Source organism: Orbicella faveolata, unplaced genomic scaffold (assembly GCF_042242905.1).
Source record: "Orbicella faveolata isolate gen_17 unplaced genomic scaffold, um_ofav_v1 contig_46, whole genome shotgun sequence".
Classification (NCBI taxonomy): Eukaryota; Metazoa; Cnidaria; class Anthozoa; order Scleractinia; family Merulinidae; genus Orbicella; species Orbicella faveolata.
Genome location: NW_028301576.1, coordinates 14,349,994 through 14,368,608, shown reverse-complemented (window position 1 = coordinate 14,368,608; position 18,615 = coordinate 14,349,994). Strand labels below are relative to the sequence as shown.

General features: G+C 38.6%; 2 protein-coding genes and 1 long non-coding RNA gene across 6 annotated transcripts in view; 1 reads left to right on the top strand and 2 right to left on the bottom strand.

The window, feature by feature from the left end:
* LOC110059368 (uncharacterized) overlaps positions 1-16,785 on the top strand; it is a 50,329-nt gene extending 33,544 nt beyond the window's left edge. For all 3 annotated transcript variants that reach the window (XM_089277200.1, XM_020766063.2, XM_020766062.2), the window contains exons 17-26: positions 459-638; positions 972-1,175; positions 1,827-2,066; positions 2,303-2,539; positions 2,932-3,138; positions 3,505-3,981; positions 4,230-4,394; positions 5,211-5,402; positions 6,042-6,485; positions 15,785-16,785. In XM_089277200.1, the coding sequence (XP_089133326.1) occupies positions 459-638; positions 972-1,175; positions 1,827-2,066; positions 2,303-2,539; positions 2,932-3,138; positions 3,505-3,981; positions 4,230-4,394; positions 5,211-5,402; positions 6,042-6,485; positions 15,785-15,915 (2,477 nt within the window). In that variant the 3' untranslated portion in view covers positions 15,916-16,785. The remainder of the gene's footprint in view (positions 1-458; positions 639-971; positions 1,176-1,826; positions 2,067-2,302; positions 2,540-2,931; positions 3,139-3,504; positions 3,982-4,229; positions 4,395-5,210; positions 5,403-6,041; positions 6,486-15,784) is intronic.
* LOC149098536 (uncharacterized) lies at positions 7,517-14,046 on the bottom strand. Of its 2 annotated transcripts, none has more exons than XR_016203557.1 (2): positions 11,982-14,046; positions 7,517-9,456 (listed from the first exon to the last, which is right to left on the bottom strand). It is a non-coding gene; the product is annotated as an uncharacterized LOC149098536 (long non-coding RNA). The 2 variants fall into 2 exon arrangements; XR_016203556.1 differs by having other exon boundaries at positions 12,327-13,974.
* Positions 16,786-16,851: 66 nt separating the features above from the next.
* LOC110059370 (uncharacterized) lies at positions 16,852-18,374 on the bottom strand. The gene is made up of 2 exons (XM_089277206.1): positions 18,197-18,374; positions 16,852-17,667 (listed from the first exon to the last, which is right to left on the bottom strand). The coding sequence occupies exon 2, from the start codon at positions 17,664-17,666 to the stop codon at positions 16,977-16,979; it is 690 nt and encodes a 229-aa protein (XP_089133332.1). The 5' UTR covers position 17,667; positions 18,197-18,374; the 3' UTR covers positions 16,852-16,976.
* Between the last annotated feature and the right edge of the window lie 241 nt (positions 18,375-18,615).

Sequence of the window (18,615 nt, the reverse complement as noted above, 5' to 3'; positions counted from 1 at the left end):
AAACTAATGGCCCTCGAAATAAACACAAAAGGAAATTAACAAAATCACCATGTACAACCTATAAATATGACTAATTTACAAGATCTAAGTTGAAAAAATGTAAAACTGCTAGATACTAATAAATGATTGAGTAGTAAATTGTTTTTTTATGAAATTCATTTAAAAAGTGAGCCTTTAAAATGCTTTGTGCTTAGACTACGCTTAAAATCGACATTTAGCTTGTTCCATTCTTCGATTACTCTTACGGTGAACGTCCAGCCACCTTCAGTGCATCTCTTGTAGCGAGGACAGCTTAAATTTAGATTACAGTATCTAGTTGTTTTATTATCTGGAGTATTACCATCTAGCCTTTTGTATGCTATACGAGATTTGCAGATTAAAGTGAAAGCACTAAAAAAAAATAAACAGTAGTACTGTTTTTGGAGACACAAGTAAGGTTGATTTTGTTTGACCGCTAGGAATTTCTTGTCACGATCTTGATCCACCTCTACATGGAAGTATAACTTCACTTTCGTGTGGATCATATTTTGGTTCCCAGGCCACTTTCTCATGTGACATGGGATATCAGCTAGATGGATCTCATTCACGCACATGCCATTCAAACGGCACGTGGTCTGGAAACGAAGCAGTATGCAACGGTAGGTAGCCTTCTGATTAGAAATACCCTTCGTTCACACTGTGTGTTGTTGGATAATAGAATGGCTCCAATTACAAAGGACCCGTGTCCCGTAAGTTCTAGAATCTACAAATTCATTTGGTTTGTGTACCCTTGTCAGATCTGTCCTGTAACTGCTTATGAAAAAGTTATAGGCCAGCAGTCTTAAGTGTTCAATAGTACTACCGCCTTTAATCTTACAGGGTGTTATCGAGATATGGTTTGAGTTTGATACATGAGCTATTTCACCACTTTTAGAGAGCCGAGACATGTTATCGGTATCACATAATGATAACATTTTTACTGACCCATCCAGTTGTAAGGTGCCCTTCTATCAAAGCACCTGCCTACGGAGATGTGATTCCTGGCGTATGTAAATCCCTCCACGGCGCCCAATATGGAGACAGCTGCTTCTTCATATGCAATCCTTCGAACGGCTACCAGCTGGAAGGTCCTCAAAATGTTTTCTGTCAACATAATGGTTCTTGGAGCACAGACACCGAAATGTCATTTTGCAAAGGTAAATGATAACTTCCAAAACAAGATCAAGGTAAGTACCTTGATCTTCTCTTGTATTTCATATTAACCGTTAACAAATATTGCGCCTTTCAATAACATGCGGACTCTAAAATTCAAAGCTTAACCGAGAAATGCGTTTTTCGCTACCGTCAATTAAATGTTCGGCGGCTCCTCCCAGCCTCCGACTACTGCCGAGCACTGTTTCGTTGTCTGAACTGTACTTAACGATTTGATTACCGCGGGCTCGGCAGTAGTCGGAGGCTGGGAGGAGTCGCCGAGCATTTGATTGACGGTAGCGAATTAAAAACGCATTTGTCGGTTGAGCTTTGAATTTTAGAGTACGCATGTCATTGAAGGAGTAGTAATTCAAGAGTTAATTCTGAATAGTTCGAAGATAAATACGAAATAATTATATTGATTATTCTGAGCTTTAATGAAGAATTGTCTAATATAATGTTTAATTAAGCTTGACAGCCATATTTCTCGCTGGTACAGTAGCTAAGAAAAATCTTTGTATGTTGAACATCCGTAAGAAAAATTCTATTCATCGACTTCCTTGACATCTGCTGAGACAAGCGTAAGATGCGATACACAGTACTGTAATTGCAAGTCAAATTTAAACTAATTTGAAGTCTTTCACCCGTCTCTTCAGATGTTCAGCGCCCTCAGATTCAGTGCCCCGCAAATATTGAAGTTGAGACAGAAAGTGGTCAATCCTATGCAACCGTAAACTGGACCATTCCAGCTCCAACTGACAACTCTAAAGAAACTTTGAAAGCTATTGGATTGTATCCCCCACGACAGTTTGAAGCGGGCCGGACGGAAATCACATACGACGTAACGGATTCAGCAGGGCTCACTTCAAGCTGCAAGTTTAGAGTTAACGTCAAAGGTATTTCTTGTTGAATAGTTTAGCAAATGTGGGATTGTATCCTCTTGCTATCCAAGGTCAAAAGTGAAGGCAAGTAATCAAAAAAATTCTCGCAAATTATATCCTGGATTAGGTAAATCGTGCTTTGTACCAGCGGACCCAGGTGTAGGCGACGAAAGGGAGCCATATGAGGGAGTTTTGCCATTCGTAGGGGAAATTTAGTTCAGTTAATTTATTGTAATGTAATTGGTCTGCAGATACGGAACCACCACGATTTCGTCATTGCCCTGGTAATATGCAGATAATTTCCGGAAAGCAATGGAATAAGGTCGTGTTGCCGCCAAGTTACCATACAGATAACGTTGGTGTCTCCGTTTTCAGTACAAGCATTCGCAACGGAAGTGAGCTACCGTGGGGTCAGTACAGCATAACTTACGCTGCCTCGGACAAGGCAGGAAATACGGGGAATTGTACCTTTCATATCAGCATAGCTGGTGAGTATATTTCCATTGGCATGCATGCGAAACGAAGGAGCCACTTATACCTATTTGTACCACTCTTACCTTGTTCTCTCTTGCACTGTGAAATGGGATTTTAGTCACTGGTAGTGGGGTCTGATCAATGACAATGGTGAAAACAAACCCAAAACGCAAACTAATCACATGGTTCAAATGCATTGTCTGGCAATCAGAAATTTTAAAAATCTTCCTGGTATGAAGTTCCTGGTACCTGGTTACAAGTTGATATCATCCCTATTTCCAAAAACTAATAAGTGACTAAGGAAATAAATGATACTGCGCAAGTGTAATTTTCGAAGTTCAATGAAAAATATATCACCATTTTATCGTTTTGTTGCCTTATCGTGATTTTGAATATCGCTTACAAGGTTCTCAATGCGAAGATCTGGAACCACCTTTGAATGGCGCGAAGGCTTGCGAAACGTGGCTTGTTGGAATGCACTGCACTGTGCACTGTAACAAAGGCTATAGTTTTGCCGCTGACCCACAGAAGTTGTACTTCTGCTCTCCAAAAGGACAGTGGTTCAATGTTAAAGTGAATGGAGAGGAAAAACCTGCTCTTCCTGATTGTTCCGGTAAGTTGTCGATTCTCTACGATACGGAACTTGATGGTATTGTTTCATCGCCTCTGCCGAGTCATTTTATATTCGTTATCCTTTCGAAAACTTTAACTTTACATCCTTGTTACCACCCAATTCAGATCATGTGATGATTTATTTGGGAGGTTGCAACTGTTCTGTTTGCATAAACTCCCATGTAATCAGTTGCGCGAGGGAAATTGCACAATTGCTTTGTATCGATCAAGGAAGTCGGTAACGGCACAGTCTTCATCGTTCAAGAACAACCGAAGCTGCTGGGTGCACAATGTAGTTTAAGATTCAGTTCACGCTGAGAGAAGTGACAATAAATATAAGGTCACCTGCTGAACTATTTTTTTTCAGAGGAGCTCAATCCAAAGGATGCTCTAGTGAATGGGCAGATCCATTATCTCACAGAAGAGTGCGGTGGTGAGGAAAGTAACCGAATGGTGGCTAGGAATTTCATAAGTCTATTTAAACAGCATCCTTTCGGCTATGGAGGATGTGTTTCCAACGAGAAATGCACGATTGAAAATGTCAGGGTTGAATGTGGATCAAGGACGCGCCAAAGAAGAGAATCTCTTGACCTGCGACCAAAATCTAAATTGTATTTTCAAGTAACCTTTACCATTAAAGTACCACTGGAAACTAACTCCTCTCATGATTTGAACAAAACTTCACAAGAGTTATCGCAGGCCATTGCTGCAGGCTTAAATGAAACGAAGCTCGATTTAGACATAGGCAACAAGACTCTACAGGTTGACAAATCAGTACCTCCAGTTATCACCATTGCTGGCTTTGCTTGTGACAAAGGACAAGTGAAAAGAAAGAATCGGTGTGGTGAGTTTTCTGTTTTTGGTTTTTTCTCCTTACTGTTTTAAATCACCCAGATCAAAACGATATTAGAACTTATTTTGTAAATGCGTGGTTGTCGATTTTCATTATTATATTGAAAGTGTGCCCCGATTAGATTTAACTTAAAGCGTTTTTCCTTTCATCTCAAACTATGCGTGCACGAGGGAATCAACTGTCATTTCTTCATTAACCTCGGTCCAACATTTGTGTACTCTTATGACCTTTTACTTCAGTAAGCTGTCCAACTGGCTATTTCCATAATGCCAGCGCACTGTCGTGCCAGATTTGTCCTGTGGATCATTACCAAAATAAGGAAGCCCAGTCCTCATGTATTTCCTGCCCCAGTGGAATGTTCACTCGAGGGAAAGAAGGATCAAAACTGCGTGATGATTGTCGAGGTAAATACACGTTCTTATTCTTTACAAAACTGCCGAGTTAATGTTGGCACTGGTACCCATTGTGGAAAGCTGTTCAGGCCTGCTCCCGCTTCTTATTAGGCTTGAAACGTACCTTAAGATAACTGTAGACCTCAATTAAAAAGGCAATCCAGTTAGCATTTCCTTCCTTACCTGTGTTGTCTAAATCAAACAATGCATGTAAAGCCATTACATCAAATTTGATTGGAGTGTTAACGAAAGATGTTTTATCTATCGGGCATGTATCGTCAGATGCATTTTTGTGAACTTTTATCGATCTTAAAGTTGCATTTTTTTGAATTAACATATACACGGCGACATATTAGCTGTCGATACCAAACGTTTTCATTACTAAAGAGCCATTATGTCTATTCCAACTATCAATAACAAACTTAAACAGATAGGTCTAGCAACTTAACAGCTTTTCTTTTGAAAACTATCTTCATTGCCGATGACAAGCCAGATAGTTTCATTGTCCACAGCTTCTTTCCTCTAGCCATGGTCTGTGAGACAGTTGTCGACAAGAGAGTTATCATCAGTGTTTCTTGCCAGAAACACAGAGCCAGAATACCCTCTCTGGCATATGCAATGATAGATTGTCGCGAAGCTATCGTACAAAACTACAGCTACATCGATAACGTTTCACCTAACTTGTCGACATGTTTCATCACCCACTTATGGTTTTCGAGCAATTTTAGTGGTCCAGTCTGCTTAGGCACCCAGAGCGAAAAACGTTTTCGAAAGCTAACTAATAACGCACAAGCATTTGACTAAGTAGATCCATACATTATTTTTCAGCCTGCCCCAAACTGGGAAAACCATTCAAGGGATATAAAAATTGTTCCATGGTTGGTGGAAGGGATGTTTGCACATTGACATGCCGTGAGGGGCGCTCTTTCCATGCAGAGGCAGAAACCACATTTGTTTGTGGTCCTGATACAAAGGGGAGATGGAATGGACTAAATAAAATAAAACTACCCAAGTGCTCTAGTAAGTTAAATGTTATAAATTTGATACCCCGGTTATTTTTAGATTACAAGTAGTCCGTCATACGTCTCGAAAAAAACTGGCCGCGCAAACTCCTGGGGGCGAGAAGCGCCCGAAAGGAGATGACACTAGGATTTTTCTCGCGTTTGTTTGTTTGTTTTTTGTTTTTTCGCGTTACGCAAGACGGAATAAGCGAAAGAGGGACTACTCGTAGTCGAGGCGATAACAGGATAATCTGTTAAAAATAAGCGAAGTTTCTATCTCAACAAAGTGGGAAGTGGAATTTGGTGATTTTAACTTGTTTTTTCCTCTAGCATACGACTGGTAGAGAGCATATGATTCGGGGGAAATTTGTGGAGGTGAAATTCAGTGTCATTGAAAATTTCAGTCATTTTACTCTACTGACGATCCGGTCGAAAATGGCCGCAGCAGAATAGAAAACTTCTTATACTCCAGTTGTAAATGCTGCAGCAATACAAGAACTCGGAAAACCATCGACGAAATTATTGAAGTTTTAGCCAAAGATCACTAAACAAAGTCTTACAAGACGAATGAAGATGGGATATATAAAAGTTTCATATATTTTGACTGTGTAGATAATTCAACCAGCTTCTTGTTATGGTTTTCTTGTTCACTTTACAGCTGTCATCTCACCAAGTCAAATCAAACATCGATTCTCCCTGAAATTCCCCAATATCCTATGCCAGAAGAACCGAAACTTACAGCGACTACCCATCTTAATTCAGCGCAAGGTTTGGACATCGCTTAGGAGTGTTCCAGGATGCACTTTTGCAGATGAATGCGAGACTCGCGTCATCAAAACACCTAGATGTCACACTGTAAATGATGCCATTGAGATTCTGTTTTTGGTATCAATCAAAAGCAGCCATTCGAGTCTAAAGGTGGCCATAGAGGACACAAGCGAGGCTGTCGTGCTCCAGTTGAAGCTAGCTGTCACCACAGGGAAGTTTACGATCAGTGTCGATGGGATTTACATGACTGTGGAAAGGTCATCACTCAAACATCTTTCTAGCCAGTTTAAATGTTCACTTGGATCTGTGTTAAGCACCACCAAAAAGGGCTGTGGTAAGTGTAAGAGACACTGGAAAAGTTGAAAATTTACAGAGTATGTAAATAACATGTAATTAACATGTAAATAATCAAAAAGAGACTGTAAAGATTAATTTACATGATTTTTCCCCTTTTACATGTTTTGGAGGTTTCATGTAAAAAACATGTAAATATTTCAAGTGAAACATGTAAATGATGAAGAAAACACTGTAAATGTTTCAAAGCAAAGGGCTAAGATCATGTAAATAACATGTAAACTGTTCCTGCAAATACTGTAAATAGCCTGTTAATTTCTTGTGATTCAACCTGGAAACCCGTAAATAACATGTAAATTTAATACAGGGAGGCTGCCATAATACTGTAAATAACACGTAAATAAAAAGGGGAGGCTGTAAACAACATGTAAATAAAAAAATGGAGGCTGTAAATGACATGGAAAATGAAAACAGGAGCCTGTAAATAACGTGTAAATCAAAAAAGGGAGCCTGTAAGTAACATGTAACTCGTAAAAGGGAGCCTGTAAATAACATGTAAATCGAAAAAGGGAGCCTGTAAATAACATGTAAATGGAAAAAGAGAGCCTGTAAATAACATGGAAATTGAAAAAGGGAGCCTGTAAATAGCATGTAAATCGAAAAAGGGAGCCTGTAAATAACTTGCAAATCGAAAAAGGGAGCCTGTAAATAGCATGTAAATGGAAAAAGAGAGCCTGTAAATAACATGGAAATCGAAAAAGGGAACCTGCAAATAACATGGAAATTGAAAAGGGGAGCCTGTAAATAACCTGTAAATTGAAAAAGAGAGCCTGCAAATAACATGTAAATCGAAAAAGGGAGCCTGTAAATAACCTGTAAATTGAAAAAGGGAGCCCGCAAATAACCTGTAAATTGAAAAAGGGAGCCTCTAAATAACATGTAAATCAAAAAAGGGAGCCTGGAAATAACCTGGAAATGTAAAAAGGGAGGCTGTAAATAACATGTAAATCGAAAAAGGGAGGGAGAAACCCTGTATGATAAATAACTTGTAAATAATAACTTGAAGAAAAATGCATGGAATGTACTGTTTTATTGTAATCAAATCTGTTGACCTTAATTATAATAGTAGAAAACATGCAAATTTATACAGAATCAGAAATTTATTGCAATCAGAACAAACTCAGTAAAATTCAAATAGTTTTTATATGCCATGAATAAGGTTTACAATGTACACATTGCAACAAATAAAACATGTTTTCTTTTCTTTCTATCCATAACAAGACGACTTAAATGTAATTTTGTGCATGGCCAAAATATCTTAAAATACCATGACTGAGCTCCTTTAACCGAATTCAAGCACTTTTCAAGAAGACTACTAAAATTCAAGACCTTTTCAAGATTGTGCAAAACCATGCCATATTCAGCTCTATTTAATTCATAAATAATAAAATGATTAAGAACTATACTGTTGTCAGCTACAACTAGTGAAAATTTTGCAATTTAGGCGTATTACTACATTAAAATTGTTTGCAAATGGATACCTGTCTTAAATATATACTAAATTCACAAAGTCAAATGTAACATAATGATAATACCTTTGTCATAAAATGAATGAATAAACTGTTTTTTTCTTACTAAGTAATTAATGTAGGATTAAATTAGCCTTAATAATTATTATGAAAAATGTGGGAGGCACGATGGCCTCATAGTTACATGAAGTGCGCTCAACTCCTGATCGAGCAGTCCGGGTTCAAGCCCTAGGCGGGTACATTCTGTTGTGTTGTTGGGCAACACACTTTATCTCAGTGCCTCTCCACCCAGGTGTATAAGTGGGTACCAGCGAATTTAATGGTGGGGTAACCCTGCAATGGACTGGCATCTCATCCAGGGGGAGTAGAAATAGTCCTAGTCGCTTCCTGCTACAGAAAGCGGGATAAGCTCCAGTCTGTTGGGCCACGTGGCTCATATGCAGACTTTACCTTTACCTTATTATGAAAATTACTGCAATGTAAGTGTGAAATATTGATCAACTTTTTTCATAGAGTGAATTGTTCTTTTGAAATAACAGAAAATAGGGAGAAAAAACATTTACCACAAGATAGAGATTGACATTTTAAATTCATCATAAAAACATTCATGCCAAAGGAATACTACATTGCATAACATAAAACAAGGCTTCTGACATCTTTTAGGCTATGTTTACAAAGTCACAGTTTCCTTCTTTTTCCAAAACTGTACGGAATCCAAACAGGACAAACATTTTGGACCCCTGACAAAACATTCACTGTAAACAATATTCAAACTTTTACTTTTTCTTTTTGTGATAAAAAAACTGTACTGTAAAAAAAAAAAAAATTCATAGGGACCTGTTGAAATTGAAAGGCCTATCTAGTACCATAGTTCCCATAACACATCATAACTTAATAAATTATTGTTCTGGTACTACATGTATGTAAACATAGCCTTTGCTTTTTATGATGAAATCTTATAGCTGCTGTATTGAACAATAAGTATCAACCTAGCAATCTAAGATATTCAAATTTAATGCTAATTCACTAACACAGGTACAGTGTAGGTGATACTTCAAAGCATTAAAAATAATGTTTAAAGTGGTTGAATTTATGCCAGAAAGTGTTGAAGGTCACCATGTTAGACTGTAATGCACCAGGGGCCCATTTCTTGATGGTCCCAAAAAGTTTTCGCACCCAGAAAGCTATACCAAAATCTGAAATCTTATGCTTACAGAGCTGTTTTATTCGCTTATTCTCAATATGAACAGAGGTTTCCTTCACACAAGAAGTTTCAGGCATATACAGCTGTTAGTTTTTAGACGCAGCTCAATTAAAGATGGCTTTGTGGGCCCGAAAAGTTTCCAGGGCCTTCAAGAAATGGACCTTGAACCCCTTATAGAGTCATAAGTACTGTAGACTTCTCAGTGGCTGATTTTTTCCTGATCAAGCATCAATGCCAAGGAGTATGCATGTATTGACCACTCTCAATTTTACTTCATCCTACAAGTAACATAAAACACTTCATTAAATAAGATAAGTTATGTCTGAGTATGAATCAGCAAATTCTATGTATGATATCAATCAGCGAATTTTACACTAGAGTTATTATTTTGTTTCTTATCATTCCAATTTATACTGTGACATTTGAAATCAGACTGTAGCCGGTCATGTTGACAGGTCAAAGTAATTTTAGCTCGGTCACATCTCATTTCTGACTGGTCAAGATATTTACGAAAAAATCAAGTACACATAATGTGAGCCAAATTAAACCCACAAACATAGTTTGTTTGTTCCAGTCACTGCTAGACCGTTTAAAGATTGGCTTAATATTTTTCTGAACAGATTTAACCCCAGTCACTCGAATGGCATTCCTATCGATCTTGAACGCATGACAAACAGCAAGCGAATGGTCTTTAGCTGTTCGAACAGATACATGTATGCATTGGTGTATGTTTTTGTTAGAGGTCATAATAAAAAAGAGATAAACACTCTCAGATTTACAGTTGGGGATTTGATTGTTTATTCAAGAATGAACAACGTGACCGTCTCAACATGACGTGACTGGTCAACATGACCGGCGAGTGAAGTTTTGGCCGGTCAAGTCACCATTCTGGCCATACATTGCCCGTTGACCGGCCATTATTTTGAGCTCTGAATATTCATCAATCAAACAGATCTTACATCTACATCTGTAGCTACTGTGTGACAAAAAATTTGCATCTCTGATTGGAAGGCACTGAATGTCAGAGGATGTAGAAGAACTAAACTCAAAATCTGTGGCAGTAACTATTCAATGTTCACTATCTCCTACATTGTAATATTCATGCACAATAAATCAAACTCCTATCAAACAATGTTTAAATAATAAGTCGAGTTATTTGCAGGCACAATTTGATTGTTTCTTACGTGCACTTATGCTCTATTGGTGGACAAAGGTACAGATGATGTCATAAACGTTTGTTTTTGTTTCTTTGTTATGTATTACGGAGCAGACAGATTCTATGTTGTCGTGCATCTGTTCAGTAATAGATCACAGAAGACATCAAAATGTGGTAAAAACATCAGTGACACACGCCTGAAAAATTCACAAATTCTGTGACACACTCTGGTAATGGCTTATGTGATTATTTTTTGTTTTTACCACATTTTGATGTTATCTGTGATCTACTCAAGGCAAGAAAAAACCCAGGTCTGATTTCCTCAGCTAAGTAAATTTTGCTCTTGGGCAAGTGAAAATAGAAGTTCAGTGGCCCAGTGGGCAAGTGAAATTACAGTGTAGCGTCAGTAGTCTTGTGAGTCTGACTAAAAATGCCAGCTTGATAAATGATAATTTCCAGTCATTCCATTTCAAAACTTAAGACCTAAAGATTAGTTAATTATTAGGTTGAAAGCAAGAATTAGTTTGGAATCCGAGTGTACCTCATTTGCATTTGTCCTCTGATTTCCTTACTGGCCACCACACTGGCAACTAATATTTAAGTGGGGCAAGTGAAAACTGAAATTGACTGGTCCACTGGGCAAGTGACTTACAATTTTTTTTCCTGCCCTGCTACAGATGCATGAACAGATGCATGACACATGAAACCTACATGTATTTGGTAAGAGCCCAATAATATTTCGGACAAGTAAAATGTACAGCTGTGACAGGGCTCTAAAGTGCTGTCTGGTCATCCCAGAGTAAGGCAATCGATTGAAATCGATCCATAAATTGATATAAATCAATAAATTGAGATTAATGTAAGTGTTATCAGTGCTATCGATCAATTGAAAGAAATTCATACTCACATGCTAGAAAAGTTTCAAGTTATTAGTTTGACTTTACCAAATTTATCAGTCATTAGAGAATCAATTGAAAGTTGGTCTCTCTTTGTTAGTTCACCTAACCTGTAGAAACATTGTGTCCCTCAACACAATGTTTGATTGTAACTTTTTTTATGTAGATTTCAAAGGCACTACCAAAAACCCCCAAAACATAGTCCCTGATACATGTATGCCAGCAAAATATTCTGTTTACGAGATACATTGTTATGTTTTTATGCAATTGTATTCATGATTTCATATTTCACTTTAAATCTTTTGTTCATTTCTTTCTTATTAAATGTTGCTTAAAAGATAAGCTAGTATCAGCAAAATTGATAATGCTTATTGAAAATTTGATCACAATCGATGACTCATGACGAATCCTTTTATTGATTTCTGATATCACTGACTAATTTCTATTGATTGTTATGAAATAATCGATTGACTAAACTGTGTCATCCAAGACAAGTAGATTTTCCTGCCTGGGCAAGTTACTCTTCCTTTTTTTCAAGTCCTGTGTAGTTTTCACGACAGTTTGAGGTACATGTATACCTCTTTATAAAGTATCATAGTGTTTTTTTTGGTGAAAGAAAATACCACAACATTTAACTTACTACAGTATCAGCACCAGTGGGTGCAATGTCCATGTACAGTTGTGTATAACAGCATATGTAACTTGCATGTAGGTACAACTGTAGACACTTGAGTAACTTCAGAATACTTACTCTAGCATAAGAGAAATTTCTCTGCTGAAGATGGCACATTTCATTTTAGCTTACTAGCATTCACATCAGAGGGCAACATAACCTTACAAGAGCATGCAGAAAGAATCATGAGGTGCATATAAGCCAATAACAAATGTCGCATGCTCATGCTCAGTTATCGAGAACAGATAATAACAGATAATAAAGCTCTTTATGCACGGCAGGTAAACATCACCAAAGTCGATTCCACAAGCAATGTAACTTCTCCTTGATAATGACACATTCACAACCAAAGGCAAAACGAAATGTATACGTATCTTGACGTTACTTTACTCTGCTCGTTCAATTTATGCAAAACTTGCTTACCTGTTGTTTTTGTTGCCTGTAATCGCTATCTTCAACTTCTGGGTAACGGTAAACTTTGCCTTGAAACCGTGCACGGTGACGAAGGGAAGGTAGAGTGGATTTTGGCCCGCTAAAACAGAGCTCGAGTTCGATTCAAGTTCCAACGAACTGCCAAACATGGCGGGAGAACCGAAAGAACCTGGTACCTAACATGAAGACCGCTGATTCCTGCTTGTTGGAGATCGGACACTCACAAGGCTGGTATGCTCTTATAAAGGGACTGGGATAACAGTGATGAAAGCACAAAACGGTAGAAATCACCAAAAAACAAAACAAAACAAAACAAAGAAACAGTGAACATGGAAGGGCAGACTTAGTTGTATTAATCTTACTTGTAGAATGTTCATGTTTCGGAATATTTAACGCTCTAAATCGATGATATTTCGTTCATTCTCAGCGGTTCAGGGGCACAACTGTGACCTCGAACTTTCGCGATATGAGAAGTTTAATGTTTGTTGTTTTCGGATTGTTAAAAATGTCATTTTGGGTACCGAAAAAAAGTCAGCTATCATTTTCGGAAAGGCGATAAGACCTAACGTTTTCGGGAAATGGACAAAAAAGCCCTAATAAGTTCGAGAATACTCAAGCTCATCTAGAACAACCGAACAGATAAATTTTTTTTTGCGCAACCTAAAATTAACCTACAGAGCTTTGAAAGTACACCAGATAGCCTAAAACAGCGTTGAAAAGCATTCGAGAGGAAACGGTCGTTGGGTGTCCCTTATGGTTCCCTGCCTAACCTAACTCCGCGTCAGTTCAAACTCGGTCACCAGGGCTCTTTCCGTCTTGAACTCACACAACACGTGACGCTTTCATGGTCCTTCATGAATAAATACGTACGTGTCCGAGAGTTAATTTTTCTCTTTTCTAGAGACGTAAGCTTGGGACGCCTGCATGTGCAGTAACAATTCTAGTTTTATTTTGTCGTTGTGGATGCGCGGAAAGTTCACAAGAAGACGGCTTAATTAGTGCGGTGTCGCACCCGTGCAACTTCTAGGTTTTCCATTTACATGGTTTTTACATGTTTCTTACAGGCTCCCTTTCTTTCATGTACATTGTTTTTACATGTTTCTTACAGGCCCCCTTTTTTCATTTACATGCTTTTTACATGTTTCTTACAGGCCCCCTTTTTTCATTTAAATGCTTTTTACATGTTTCTTACAGCACCCCTTTTTTCATTTACATGGTTTTTACATGTTTCTTACAGGCTCCCTTTTTTCATTTACATGGTTTTTACATGTTTCTTACAGCCCCCCTTTTTTCATTTACATGGTTTTTACATATTTCTTACAGGCCCCCTTTTTTCATTTACATGGTTTTTACAGGGTTACAAACATAACATTTCCAGACTTTTTACAGCATTCGCTTGAATTATTTACACGTTCCTCATATGGTTTAGCAAAGCAATTTACATGTTTTTTACAAAGGCAGATACTGTAAAAGTGCGTAAAATATTTTACAGGTTTTTACATGTTCTTCAAATGATCATTGTCGACAAAGACAATGTAAATCACTATTTACAGAACATTTACATGCTGTACTAAAAGCTGTAAATTTCCTGTAATTTTATTTTACAAAACCCTAACATGTAAATTGTAATTTACAGAGAATGTAAATCAAGATTTACGTACAATAAATTAAAATTGACATGTCCATGTAAATTTTCAACTTTTCCAGTGAGATAATCAAAAATGTACTTGCTTTGGTGGTTTCTACTGACAAAAAGACTAGAAATACAAGTACGTGTCTCAAACAGAACGGCAGGAGGAAACTTTGCGAGAGGTGTTAGAGGGTTTTAGTTCTTGGGAAAGCAAGGCTAAGTAGGTCTCTCAGTTTTGGTGAGTCGCTTACAGCATAGCCATGAATATTCTGCGCGAGTTTTTCTGTAATTCGGGAAATTGCGTGAAAAAAACTAAATGAACCTTTTGTTACAATTAAAATGTTGCTTGTAAAAGTGCAGTGCAACACAACTCCTTTACAAGAACGTCTTTATTAGACATTTTTTTTCTACCTCGCAACATAATTAATAACACTGGGTTTAATAATTCTTACATTTAATGACCTTGATAAAGAATGTTCAATGGTAACATAAAAGTCTGCCTCCCTTCCCCCCCCCCCCCCCGCCTGTAGTTTCTATTGTTCGGATCATTTATGTATTGTTTCGTGAGCCAATAAAAAACGGTGTTTAGACAGCTACAGGCCTTCCCACATAAAGAGGGTCTCGTATGCCCTTTAAAAGTACTAGAAAACTTATGTTAAAATTGGCAGATTTTAGGAATCTACTGGCACGAAATAACAATTTACTCATAGATTTTTAATTTTTGCTTGTGTCAAGTTTACTTAGACCCCATTTACACGGGCTAAAAAATCGGCAAAACGCATGGCGCGGAACTTTTTGGCACCGTGCTGACCAATTTTTGGGCATGGCACTCCATAGTTTCGACTGATAAACGTAGCGGTCCCAAATGAATTGTGGCACCAGTGCAAAAAAATTTTGGGGGTGCCGAGACTACCTCCTGGAGGTACGGTAATAGAGACACTGTGCCGATATTTACGTTCGTGTCAACGCTTTCCCGTGCCGTTTGGGACACTTTTGTCATAAATCCATCTCTGGCGCATGCGTAATTGTCACAAAAATGGCTACCGGCCAAAGAGACGCGTTCGCCAAGGAAAAACCTGGAAACTGGAGTAACCTGACCCAATGAGATACCGAAAAATAGCAAGTCGGCGCTAAGTACTCAGAAGCAGCTTGGCGCATTGCGGTATCTTGTCGTCTTATTTCACCCTCGATCTCATTTTCTGAATGAATTGATTATGGCTCCTGATTGAAATGTATCTCTGGTAACTCGGAAATCCTCGTAGCACTGTTTTTCATCAAACTGCGTGTCTGGCATTTCAAACCAGGCCTGAATACGCGGTCTCTTCCACAAGCCTCTCTGTCGAAAGCTCTGACGAGCCACGTGCGCCATAATGGCAAAAACAAAACAAAACAAAACAAAACAAAAACAGGTCTTTTTCTCTCTTTTTCTTCTGCGCTTTTCTTGGACATCTTGATACGTTTCCTTCCCGAATCGAAGGCGACTATTAACGTTTTGATTTTCAGCTTATATTACGCTTAACGCGCGATGCAAAATGATTCCTTGAGGTCTCTCCGCCGTTTCAATGATTCCTTGATGTCTATCCAATTCTTCTCGGTTCCAATTATCAAAATAATTGGAACCGAGAAGAATTGCCCAGCGGGGGAAAAATCGTTAAATGGTAGTGCCGTGCCGAAAGGGTTTGGGCACGGTACCAAACATTTGGCGTGCCGTACCGATTTTGAGCGCGTGTAAACGGAGTTTTAGAAACAGATGCGGTCTTTAAGACTTTGACTATAAATTGAATTGATTATCCCATACCATTATGCTTCCGTTTCATAGTTGCCTGTCCTGTTGGGACGTTTTACGACAAGGAAACTCTCAAGTGCAAAGCCTGTGGCCCCGGCTCGTTCCAAGACCGAGAAGGACAGACCAGATGTTTGTTTTACAGTGGGCAAGGAAAGAGAAAATAGCTACTGACTGACTTTTAGTCAGACGACTCTAATGTGGATAGTAGAGCTTTCGATGTCAACATTGATATTAGATTTGACCAAATTTATCATCAAATCGTAGATTTAAAAGGTCCAAAAAATGAAATTTAACGACACGTAATGATATGGATTTAAAACTAAGATGTAGCGTAACTATCGCTGGTATTGTCGCTTATGTTGTTTTAAGCTGCTCAAAGCTGTTTGTGTGTTGTTTGAGGAGACTGCTAGGCCGGTAGAAGTTTAATACATATCAGAGAGTTTTCTTTTTTGAAAGATACAGTTGAAATGTTTAAGTCTGAAATGTGACCTTGTTTGTAGATTTCCTCACGTAATAAAATAGGGGACTCACTATAGACAACGCGACGGAAAATAACGAATAACCCTTCGTCTCTTGTGGTAAGGTCCTATAAGAGCTCTGTTGTTATGAAAACTCGGTAGCACTGTGATTCGCTAGTACAACTAGAGAATAGTTGTTCGGGAGCGTGTTTTTAACGTTTGTATAGACTTGATTTGAAAACATTCGTGAAAGTCTTGGGGAAGGCATAGCAGCTTTATGAAAACAGAACGATTCTCATTTTCGTGGTTTCTCTCGTTCCCGAAGCATTAAATAGCCGTTGTTGTATTGGATCACTGATGCATCAGATAACAGAGATCCAAATTTCAATAAAAGTTTAGTAAGTTTGGTTTTGTCATGTCTATTGAACCGTAAAATGGCGCTTGCAGACTGGAACGCGCGAAATCGATTTCCAAAAGGTGCCTCAAATCGTGAAATGTGTAACGGTCTAAGCTAAAACACAGGCAACAATGCGTCGAAAACCAATAAAGTATTAAAAAAATGTTTGTAATGTAGAAGACTGTAGTCGATTGAAAATTGGCTGATTTCACGCGCTTCTCTTCTCAGGAAACAATACGACTCTGTACGTTTTCATGTCATTTTATTTGTAATGCTCAAAAGCAGATACAAATATCCCCATATTTACGTTGTGTACTCTATCTCAAAACATTGGCTAGCCGGATGGGGGAATGAAATGCCTGCACATTCTTTATTTAGTGCAGAGCACCGTAGCAAAGGGATGCATTTCGGGATCTTTGTACGAGTTGCTAGCAAAGCGAATGCCAATTCCCGCTTCCAGCTCATTGACTGCACGAATCACCAAGCCGTAATTAGGTAGGCCACTACTCCAGCTCCTAACTGCTGATGTAATGTCGAAATCCACGAAGCCTGCTGGTCGCCCGGGCAAGATTGTAACCGGATTCCATTCCTGCGGGACTCTCTCTGCGTCGGTGCCATCCAAACCTAGCCACGGAGAGGTCCAGTTTGCACCTGAGTAGGGCCTGGAACTGGTAGCTTGTTTCTCACGCCAGTATTTTTTCACCAAGTGCACCTGCATATAGCGGGGAATGAAAGGAATGCCAGTAATGGGGTGCCATCTAGACTTGTGCGCGTACAAATAGTACAAGTACATCTTGGCGGATTTGATTTTAGATGACGGACAGGCAACAGGAAGGTCTTCAAACTGCACCAGAGAACGCTTGTTGGGATACCGCGGGTGTCCTGATACCAGGAGGAAAGGCAAATAATTGAAATTGGTTGATGGAGTCTCCAGTGACACAGATTTTACTGCCTTAAGCACGTACAGCGTACCCGCGCCGGTGTAACCAAGTTTTACAGCATGTATTACAGGAACCAGTAACGCCACCAACATGATAGTTCCGATCGCCCCAGCCGTCATGCTGTAGAAACAACAAAAAGATTTTTCTTAGTTTTTTCTGCTATGAGCAGAAAGTTAATCAGGTGGAGTAATGAGCCACAGAAATAAGTAGGGGATAAATACGTTACGTGAACAGTTTCAAATTTCCTTCCTAATATGGTCGAAAGCAAAGCAAACGGCGACTCGGAGCGAGAGAACTTTAAAAATCTACGACCTTATGAACACGCATACCTAAAATATAATTTTGGGTGTTAAGGTGCACATGAAAGTGTTAATTGTGATAACCAAGACAAACAACCTATTGGACTTTCATAATAATTTGGGACATTTTTCTTTAATAGCCTCTCAAACTGTGTCGCAGAATGTGTGCCACATGTTAATTTACAGCGAAAAATTGTCCACTTTACGATTGTCAAAAAATATCATCGGAGATTGGACGAAACGTCAAAGGCATCGTTGAAAGTTTTTCTTGGGAGTCCTTGGACAAGTATTTATTTTCAGAGTGCCGCTGAAACATCACCATGTTAACTTTCGGAGAAAAAGCAACTCACCTGTATTCTTGACTGATTATCTCTTATTGAAGGTAGAAATTTCTGGACAAGGAAAGAGCTTTTCCTTTGCACGTAGCTAGGTTGGACGCTGGCTCACTTTAGACGGATTGCCGGAGAAAGACCGGTGTAAACATCTGAACTGAACATGAAAATCTCAGACATCCAACACGTTATACATTATTTGCATATCGCAACACGTTGGTTTGTCCCTTTGTAAAGGACTTCGCATGGATATTTTGTGATCCAAAATAAAACTGCCCTTGATTTGCCTGGAAATTTTGAACCGCGATGAAATCAGATTTCACTTCGTTGCAGAAACAGTAAGACAAACATTTAATTTAGGGGCAAAGTATGTAAACGCCAACGTCCGTATGCAAATATTGAACAATTAATATAATATTTACAGTTGTTCCCGGGTG

Excerpts from the sequence above, each read along its gene's own strand:
- LOC110059370 (XM_089277206.1), bottom strand. The coding sequence starts at position 17,666 with ATGACGGCTGGGGCGATCGGAACTATCATGTTGGTGGCGTTACTGGTT.